This window comes from Humulus lupulus, chromosome 8 (genome assembly GCF_963169125.1).
Source record: "Humulus lupulus chromosome 8, drHumLupu1.1, whole genome shotgun sequence".
Taxonomy (NCBI): Eukaryota; Viridiplantae; Streptophyta; class Magnoliopsida; order Rosales; family Cannabaceae; genus Humulus; species Humulus lupulus.
Genome location: NC_084800.1, coordinates 43,424,667 through 43,433,724, shown reverse-complemented (window position 1 = coordinate 43,433,724; position 9,058 = coordinate 43,424,667). Strand labels below are relative to the sequence as shown.

At 34.0% G+C, this 9,058-nt stretch overlaps 2 protein-coding genes across 2 annotated transcripts; both read left to right on the top strand.

Annotated features, from left to right (window-relative positions):
• The first annotated feature begins 1,042 nt into the window (after positions 1–1,042).
• Positions 1,043–4,968, top strand: LOC133796989 (uncharacterized). Its single transcript, XM_062234715.1, has 3 exons — positions 1,043–1,822; positions 3,637–3,892; positions 4,403–4,968. The coding sequence occupies exons 1-3, from the start codon at positions 1,520–1,522 to the stop codon at positions 4,780–4,782; spliced, it is 939 nt and encodes a 312-aa protein (XP_062090699.1). The 5' UTR covers positions 1,043–1,519; the 3' UTR covers positions 4,783–4,968.
• Positions 4,969–5,114: 146 nt separating this feature from the next.
• LOC133796987 (omega-hydroxypalmitate O-feruloyl transferase) lies at positions 5,115–7,446 on the top strand. Its single transcript, XM_062234714.1, has one exon. The coding sequence runs from the start codon at positions 5,798–5,800 to the stop codon at positions 7,169–7,171; it is 1,374 nt and encodes a 457-aa protein (XP_062090698.1). The 5' UTR covers positions 5,115–5,797; the 3' UTR covers positions 7,172–7,446.
• The last annotated feature ends 1,612 nt before the right edge of the window (positions 7,447–9,058 follow it).

Genomic DNA, 9,058 nt, shown 5'->3' with positions numbered 1-9,058 from the left:
TTCACGAGCTGGAAACACATAAGATATACACCGGTGCATACCTTAGAAATATCCTATATATATATTTATAAGGAACGATTACAACACAACCCATTTTTTTACAACACCGGTGTATCCTTTTTCTATTTCGGCACCTGGATAGATATAATCCCAAATTTTTTTATATGACGGTGTACATTGTAGGTATTTAGAATATTCTGCAAATTTTCAAGAAATTCTGACGATAGTTTGTAAATACTTAAACTTAAATAAAATAAATAATTAAAAATTTTATTTAAAAATAATAAACAATTAAACAAATTAAAATATGATATTTTTTAGATATTTTACAATGATAATTATTTTAAAAATAATAAATAATAAAACAAATTAAAATATAATATTTTTGAGATATTTTACAATAATAATTATTTTTAAAATAATACACAATTAAACAAGTTAAAATATGATATTTTTGAGATATTTTACAATAATAATTATTTAAAAATAATAAAATTATATGTTTTATAACTTAAATAAAATTTAATTAAACTTTCTCACTTATAGAATAATATTATATTAAACATATAATATAATCTATGTTAAATAGCAACAAATTTGATAACCATCTTATCATCACCAAATACAAAACCTAGCAAATTCATCTAAATCCTATCTTATTATAATTTGTATATTATTAATTCTAGTTTAATTAAGTGAAAATTACTAGCTCATTAATCATAATCAAATAAATGACAATTTTTTTTGTTTCCTTCTTAAGTAAATTAAACCCAAAAAAAAACCTAAGCGATGATATTGAGGGTAGGAATGCAGTGTCTTTGGTATTTTGGTTTTAACAGTCTGAGTAAGAATTGGGCGGTTGTGATGGATGATGGTGATAGATCAGAGGGAGGAGGTTGATCCATAACAGATGATATACAGACAGACACAGGTGGAGTCAAGTTTTTGAGCCCGTTTTTGTTTCGTTATGTACGTGCACATCTACAGGCCCATTACGCATTCATATCCAAAGGCCACGTTGAATTAGACTAACAACTCTCTCTCTCTCTCTCTCTCTCGCTCTCGCACACACGCGGATTCACAGAGCAATAAAAGGAGGTGGAGGTGTTTCAAAGGGTTTGTTCTTTGTCCAAATCGTCTCCTCCTCTCTCCCAAACAAATACTATTTACTCAGAGAGACCTTCTCTCTCTACACATTCCAGCGCTGCGTTATCTCTTTCTTTCACCTTCATCTCTCCCTGTAAAATCTCTCTCTCTCTCTCCCACTATCTCTTTCTCCCTTTTCGTTTTCTTCGAAACGATTTGTCTTGGGCTCTCTATTTCTCTTCAGGTTTCAGATCCTTGTCCATCGAGCAATATCTATTCTGCTGTGGAAATCGGTGAATCGATTTCTTACTGAAACCCTAATTTATTTAATATTTTGTCTCTATCACACTCGGTAGGCCCATTTTTCGTCGGAGGCGGCCTGGTGTTTGTTTGGGGACTCGGACCTTGGGGCTGTGCGGTGTTTGGATTGGAAATGGTGGGAGGTGGGAGTACTAGGCGGGATGAGTCCCCTGTGATACAGAGCTCCAACGTTTTTGCTGCGCTCGGTAGTTTGAAGAAGAAGAAGAAGTCGGATAAGAGCAAGGGGAAGAAGGCCGAGAAGGAGCCTGAGAAGGAGGTGTATTGGGCTCCCGCGCCTCTTACAGTTAAGTCCTGGGCCGATGTTGATGACGAGGATGATGACGATTACTACGCCACCACGGCTCCGCCTGAGGCGGTCTGGAGTGCCCCCGATTCGAAGTCCGCCAAGGACAGTGAGCATGAGCCTGCTCTTGAGGTAGTCTCTTTTCACTGTTTGAGCTTGTTCATGGTCTTGTAGATAGTGAGATTTATATATTATCTGTATTTCCACGCACTGTTTTTGTTATGTCATATGCATATGTGTTTGCTTATGATTGATGTTTGATTTGGAGTATCTATTAGAAATCGTGGTGGGTTGAAATCCGGATTATCTAGAGGACACGGATGTTGCTTTAAGAATGTGAATACTCTTGACTGTTTGTTTTTTGGTATATCAATGATCTGATGTTTAATTTTGTGAATTTTAATGTGTGATTTACATGGTTCGTGAATTTTGCTATTAACTTGAGATCTCTTTTATATCAGAACTAGTTTACATGGTTGTGTTCATTTAGAAGAAAAAACTCTGTTATTAAGTATTAATTGGACTCATATGCTTTTAATATTGCCAGAAGGAACAAGTTATTTATTTATTTGCTCTTAATTTTTGTAGAAAGAGTAGGCTCCATGATGATTATTTAATTGGTGTAGACAAAGAATTTATATGTAGAATACTTTGAGGATACTTTAGAGTGTAGGCTTCAATGTCTACTTTCCTTCAGTTATTCTTTTGCTTATTCAGATTGACAACATTCGATGTTGATCGTCCAACGATTTTGTGTTCTGCACAAAGGGTTAGTATTTAATCCACTTGTTTCCCACGTGTTCTCAATTACATCTTTGTTGTTATGACTGGGTTTTCCTGTGCTCTAGGTGATGAATTTATCTATGCTTGTCGCCATGCTCGGCTTTAAAGGGTAAATTTGTCGTCGTGCAATTAGTGTCAATAACGGATTAAAAGACAGCTGTGAAGAAATTTTTAGATTCCTTTTTGTGCAATTCTAGATAACATAATGGTTTACTTTGTCGAGATCTTTTTCCTTTAATACGTATCGATTGTTATAGAAAATTTGGCAATATGTGGCTGATTGGTGTAGAATTTTTCATTTATTGGCTATTTGGTTTGTATAGAATTTACTAGTGAATATTCGTATTTGGCTGGGTCGACAAATGGTAAGTTTTTGTATGTATTAAAATATTTTCAAGTAGTTTTTGCAACAACATTGTGTTATGAAGTGTAGAAATTTGTTCTACATCGTAATTACATTTTGATAAAAGTTTTATGTTGGTCATCTAAAAGTGTTGGACTGGGACCTAGCTAATCTATCACTCAACCATTGTATGTGTAGAAAGAAAGAAGAGATTTTGTAGAAGAAGAATCTTCTTATGCTCAACCATTGTATGTGTAGAAAGAAAGAAGAGATTTTGTAGAAGAAGAATCTTCTTATGCTCATGTAGAAATTAAGTAAAACTTAAATGGAAGAAACAATTGTTGTTATATGCTACTAGGTAAACCTCATATTTAAAATAGCTTAATCAAATGTGATTATGTGAGAAATAAGATTCTACCCAAAATAGTCGAAACATATGGCATTGGACTCAGACAGTGGAAACTGAAGGGCCTTAGCCTAGGGCCTGAATATTAAACGATGCTTTGTGTTTTAAAAAAAAAATTATTTGGTGATATCTTATATTGTTTTGTTCATATGGTAACTGAGATATTATGGATAATGTGAATTATAATTTTTTAAGTTGGGAGGGACAATGACATCCTTCTTCTTTGATTCTTCTAGTTTTTGGTAGTGTTCCTTCCCATTCAGCTTAGATTTGTTGTTCTTTTGCCTTCAATTAAACCCCCAAGGTGCCTAATTACAGTGCTAAAATTTGGAGTGTCTTAAACTTCTGCTTTTGCTTTTATTCCTAATCTAAATACATTGGGACATTTTGACTCTTCTGTTTAATTGATTCCAGCTAAGCGAGAGTGAGGAAGAAGCTCTTGATGAAGTTGATGATGATGTGGAGGAAGAACATGAAAACGACTCTGAAGCACCACTGCAAGCTGAACCTGCTCAGAATCCTTCTGGAGCTCCTTTGCCTCCTAAAGAATCAGAAAGGCAACTTTCGAAGAAAGAACTGAAGAAAAAGGAGCTTGAAGAACTTGAAGCTGTTCTTGCAGAGTTAGGATACAGTACTATAAGTGAGGCTGGTGGCCAAGATGATACCCTCGGTAATTTTCTTTTTGTTTGTGCTAAGTATTCATTTTGGCAAGCTGTTAATATATATAATTTCATTTATGCTAAGTAGTTTTTTTTCTTGCAAATTTGTTACTATTCTCCACAATAATATATTTCTATCAGAGGATAATTTTTTATGATTGCATTTGACCAAATTTGAACATTGAGTGGTTTTGCTTCAGTCTTGTGTGCTTGTTTCCTAATTCTTCTTAGAAGGATTCTTGCCAATAATGTATTTTGAATTGAGTTAATATAACATCTTTAATGGTTTCACCAGAATGGGGAAAGGTAGAAAGTGTTGAAAGCCACAACGATTACCATTATGGTCTGCAATTTAATGTCCGCTAACCATTTATCCGTGAGACAAAATGCATTTTTAGGGATTGTCATTAAATTTGGACTTTTTTTTTAATCCCTTTGATTTTTGAATTGTGCTACAATCTTCCGCATATTCAATTGATTTGTGACGTTATTTGGCTTGTGATTTTCTTTTTCATACATAGGTGTTGCACGAGAGAAAAAAGAAGAGAGCCTCAATGGAGAGGTGGACAAGAAGGAAAATGCTGGGGAGAGCAAATCTGCAAAGAAGAAGAAAAAGAAGGATAAATTGAAAGAGTCAAAAGAATCTCAGGACCAGGCTGAGGGAGCTGAAATGGGAAATGTCGCAGATGAAACTGCTGAGACTGAGAAGGCAGAAGATTTATCTGCTGTTGATGTCAAGGAGAGGCTAAAGAAAGTGACGTCGATGAAGAAGAAGAAATCTAGCAAAGAGATGGATGCTGCTGCCCGAGCTGCTGCGAGTGAAGCTGCTGCCAGAAACGCAAAGCTAGCCGCTGCAAAAAAGAAAGAGAAGAATCACTACAATCAGCAGCCAGTTCGGTAAGCTGGCCATTTTTGTTTTTTTGTTTTCTTTTTAAAATTTCTTTTCTTTTTATATATGAGCATGTACTTTTTTGTTCATTTGTTGAACGTAAAAATAAGCATTTAGGAACTGGTTTTGCGAACTTGTATGTCCACAAGAAACTTGTTTTACTTGAAAGGGAGAAAAATGAGAAAATGTTTTTATATATCTCATTGCCTTCTGCACATCGTACAGGCTCTTTGCTGAGCACATCAAGAGCCCTCATTTATAATATTTTTTTTCTCAGCCGAATTTGAATTTGGAATTCTGAAATAACCATGGTTTTGAAAAATCTGAAATGTATGCTTATGTGATGGCTCATCTATGTTCTTTTAAGATCTTAAAAAATCAGTGGTTTTGAAGACAATGAACATCGTACTTCATACGTGGGTGTACTGAACTTTTGAAGCGATGGTGCCAAATAGCTGTATCTTCAAAATATAGCTAAGAATTCGTAAAATACTCCTCTCACAAAAGCTACTTTCATTTTATAAAACTTTCACCTAACTACTCTACATTTGTATAACACATGTTTCAAATAAAATTTTCTTGGTTTGGAAATGTAAAGAAGTTGATGTAAAATAAAAAAATTGGTGGGTGATGTATTTTATAATGTAAAGCTATATATATATATTCATTATTCAGTATGCCAATTGACTTGAAGGATTGGGAAAATTCAGTCAATAACTTTGCCGGGTTCTAGCAGTTGTTTACCGTAATCTTTCCGGCCACTGAACAAGAATTTTAGGATTGATAAATTGTATACAAAGGTACAGAATCGCTGACAGATAAACCGTGACATGAGTAGTTAATTCATTAATCAAAGGCTAAATAAAGCAGTTGGAGGTCATGAATGTTGACACCATCCAACAAATTCTCACCAAACACGACTTATATAAAATCGTTGTATGTAGCCTAAGCCAATTATCTTTGCATGTTCAAAGATATTTCACTCATCATCATCTACAAATGCAATACCCAGGCGTGACTCTACTCCATGGCTCCTCCATGGGTTCAAGAGCTCCATTTTCCTCACCTCAACATACCCATCACCATTCATCACATCTCTCCAGTACTTCCTGCAGGTCCTATCCCTGTCACTTTTGGTCAAACCCTATACCTCTCCAATCTTGATGACATGATTGGATCTCGCGTTTTTACTCCAACAATCTACTTCTACCCATCAGATCACAACAAGCCAGTAATGCAGACTCTATGTAGTGCCCTTTCCAGTGTCCTAGTTCCTTATTATCCTTTGTCTGGTAGACTCCGAGAGACTGAGAATGGAAAACTAGAAGTTTATTTTGGACAAGAACAAGGCGCTCTCATGGTCGAGGCTCGCTCTGAAATGGCCTTGGCTCAATTAGGTGACCTCACGGTACCAAACCCAGCATGGACACCATTGATCTTTCGGTTTCCTGATGAAGAGCCTTACAAAGTTCTAGACATGCCTTTGGTGATAGCTCAGGTAACCCAGTTTAGTTGCGGAGGATTCAGTATTGGTTTGAGACTTTGTCATTGCCTTTGTGATGGTGTTGGAGCCATGCAATTCATAAACTCATGGGCTGAAACTGCAAAAAAAGGGAAACTTGTCACAAATCCTGAGCCATGTTGGGACAGAGAGTTCTTCAAACCACGTGAACCACCTCTCATCAAATTCCCTCACGTTGAGTTTATGAGAGTCGACGATGGTTCGAGCCTCACCACGACCATTTCTCAAGACAAGGCTATTCAAAAGTGTTACAGGATAAGCCATGGTTTTCAATCTCGACTCAAGACTTTGGCTCAAACAAGAGAGAGCTCACTTTGTTCTACCTTCGACGCCATGGCAGCTCATATTTGGAGATCTTGGGTTAAAGCGTTGGACGTTAGACCAATGGACTACAAGCTCAGGTTGACTTTCTCAGTTAATGCACGACCTAAACTGAAGAACACCCCATTAAAAGAAGGTTTTTATGGCAATGTTGTTTGTGTGGCATGTACCACAAGCACCGTTTCAAAGCTTGTCACTGGGAGTTTTGTTGAAACAGCGCTTTCAATAGGTGAGGCTCGGCGGGGGATCTCAGAGGAGTATCTAAGGTCAACTATTGACTATGTCGAGGTAAGTCGACCAAGGAGGTTAGAGTTTGGAGGCAAGTTGACAATAACTCAATGGACAAGGTTCTCTCTTTATGAGTCTGCAGATTTTGGATGGGGTCGGCCAGTGTATGCTGGTCCTATTGATTTAACTCCCACGCCCCAAGTTTGTGTTTTCTTACCAGAAGGCAAGGCAAATCTTAGTGGCAGCAATGGTGCAATGATTGTGTGCATTTGCTTACCAGAATATGCCATCTATAAGTTTACCAAACTTTTGAATATGGAAAATATTTGAAAGTTATAGATGCATTATAAGAGTTGTATTGAAAATAAAGCATAGGACAAAATTGAGGCAATCTTCTACAAATGTCAATAACCAATAGAAATTGTCTATAAATTTTGTATTTACTACATATATATTCTATGATTTAGTAACACTTTTTTTGGGTACTTAAGCAGATATCATACTATGGTATTGGTATGCATTTTCTTTGGACTAGGAGGATTGTGAGAGTAAATGTAGTTTGTTACAAGTAATACAATACACAATGAAATATTTATATTTGTTTATTTATTATTATTTTTTAGTAACATTATAAAGTATTTTCATTAAAATTAGAGATTTAAGAGCCCATAATAAAATCACTTTTATTGGTCATATATATATATTAAAATTCTTGAAGATAAGTACTTTGTGTTCGCTAATTTTAATTTCTCAACTAAAATCACACTAAGCCATCTTATAAATACTCTATATTTAAAATAGGTAATAAATAATCAATTAGGGGTTGTTTAGTATGGTGTAATCTTTTCATGAGAATGATAATCTTCAATATTTTGGTATAAGTTTTAAAGGTAAGATATAAAATTTTATGTTTAACCAAACAATCATATTTTTCTCTATAATATTCTAATTGATCATATTATTTTTGAATTCCTTGTTTATGATAGGTAAAAGAAACGTCATTTGTTAGGATGGGTAATATATGATAAGTTAAATTTACAATAGTTAATACTCGTGGATACTCAAATTATTCAATTAATGTGTATGTTAAAAATCAAAATATAACATCATGTCAAAAAAGTAAAAATAAAATACAACATAGATGATTAAGCTGTTTATATATTTTTTAAATAAGTAAAAAAATATATAATACTAAAAAAAGTAAATATATATATATATTACTAAAAAAAATTAAAGATATATAATTATTAAAGAAACTATTTACCGTTTAAATTAATTTCTGTCAATATAGGATTTTTTAGTAAAGAAGAAAAGCAATCTTAAAGTCTGATTAGAATTATGCTCTCGTTGATCTCAAAGTATCAAACATACTAGAGCGATATTATATTACTCATTATAAAAACGTTGAAGTTACATTGTAATTAGAATTAAATATAATTCGAATTAATAACTGTATTTTTTTATCCATAACTATGTAATTGATAATAAATAAAAGATCTCAATTACACTCTTTAATTCTTATACTCTCATAAAAATTGAGTGTAATTATTAAATACTATTAATTTTAAATGATATGTATTACATAATATTAATTTTTAGTATAAAATAATAACTATTTTGCCAAATATGACAATAAAAATTCATAAATTTTAAATTAAAGTATAATTACTAAGATATATAATTATAGTAATAACTATGCATATACTTCCAAACATGCCATAATATTATAGTTATCAGTACTCCATATTTTTATACTGGGGATCATATAATATTTGTTTATATAAGGAAGAATTTACATAGTTTTCTTTAATATATATTTAAATAAAGTAAGGTATGGTTAGGGCAGGGTAGGGTAATAAAGTATGCATATCCTAATCCTACTCAAAATTCCGCTATTACTTATGTATATACCATGTGTAGTGGACAAAATTCGTATACTTGAAAAATAATAGTCCAACAAGCAGTCAGTCAGCCCAATAAGCTATCTAACTAGCCAAGAAGGCCCAAAGCCCATGTAAAATAGGCTCGCATATACAAAGTACCATCTGATTACCCAAAACCATACCCGAACCCGAATTCGGATACACTCAGTCAGCCAGGGACCTTGAAACAGTCAAGGCTCCCATCACGTTCGCCAAGAATCTCGGAATAAAACCACTTGGAGCGAGTCAAACGAATGAGAAAGACGGAGGAGGACGGAACGAGAAGGAGGATAAT

Coding starts and splice junctions, on each gene's coding strand:
- LOC133796989 (XM_062234715.1), top strand. CDS start 1,520: ATGGTGGGAGGTGGGAGTACTAGGCGGGATGAGTCCCCTGTGATACAG. Junction 1,823..3,636: donor AGCATGAGCCTGCTCTTGAG/GTAGTCTCTTTT, acceptor AATTGATTCCAG/CTAAGCGAGAGTGAGGAAGA. Junction 3,893..4,402: donor TGGCCAAGATGATACCCTCG/GTAATTTTCTTT, acceptor TTTCATACATAG/GTGTTGCACGAGAGAAAAAA.
- LOC133796987 (XM_062234714.1), top strand. CDS start 5,798: ATGGCTCCTCCATGGGTTCAAGAGCTCCATTTTCCTCACCTCAACATA.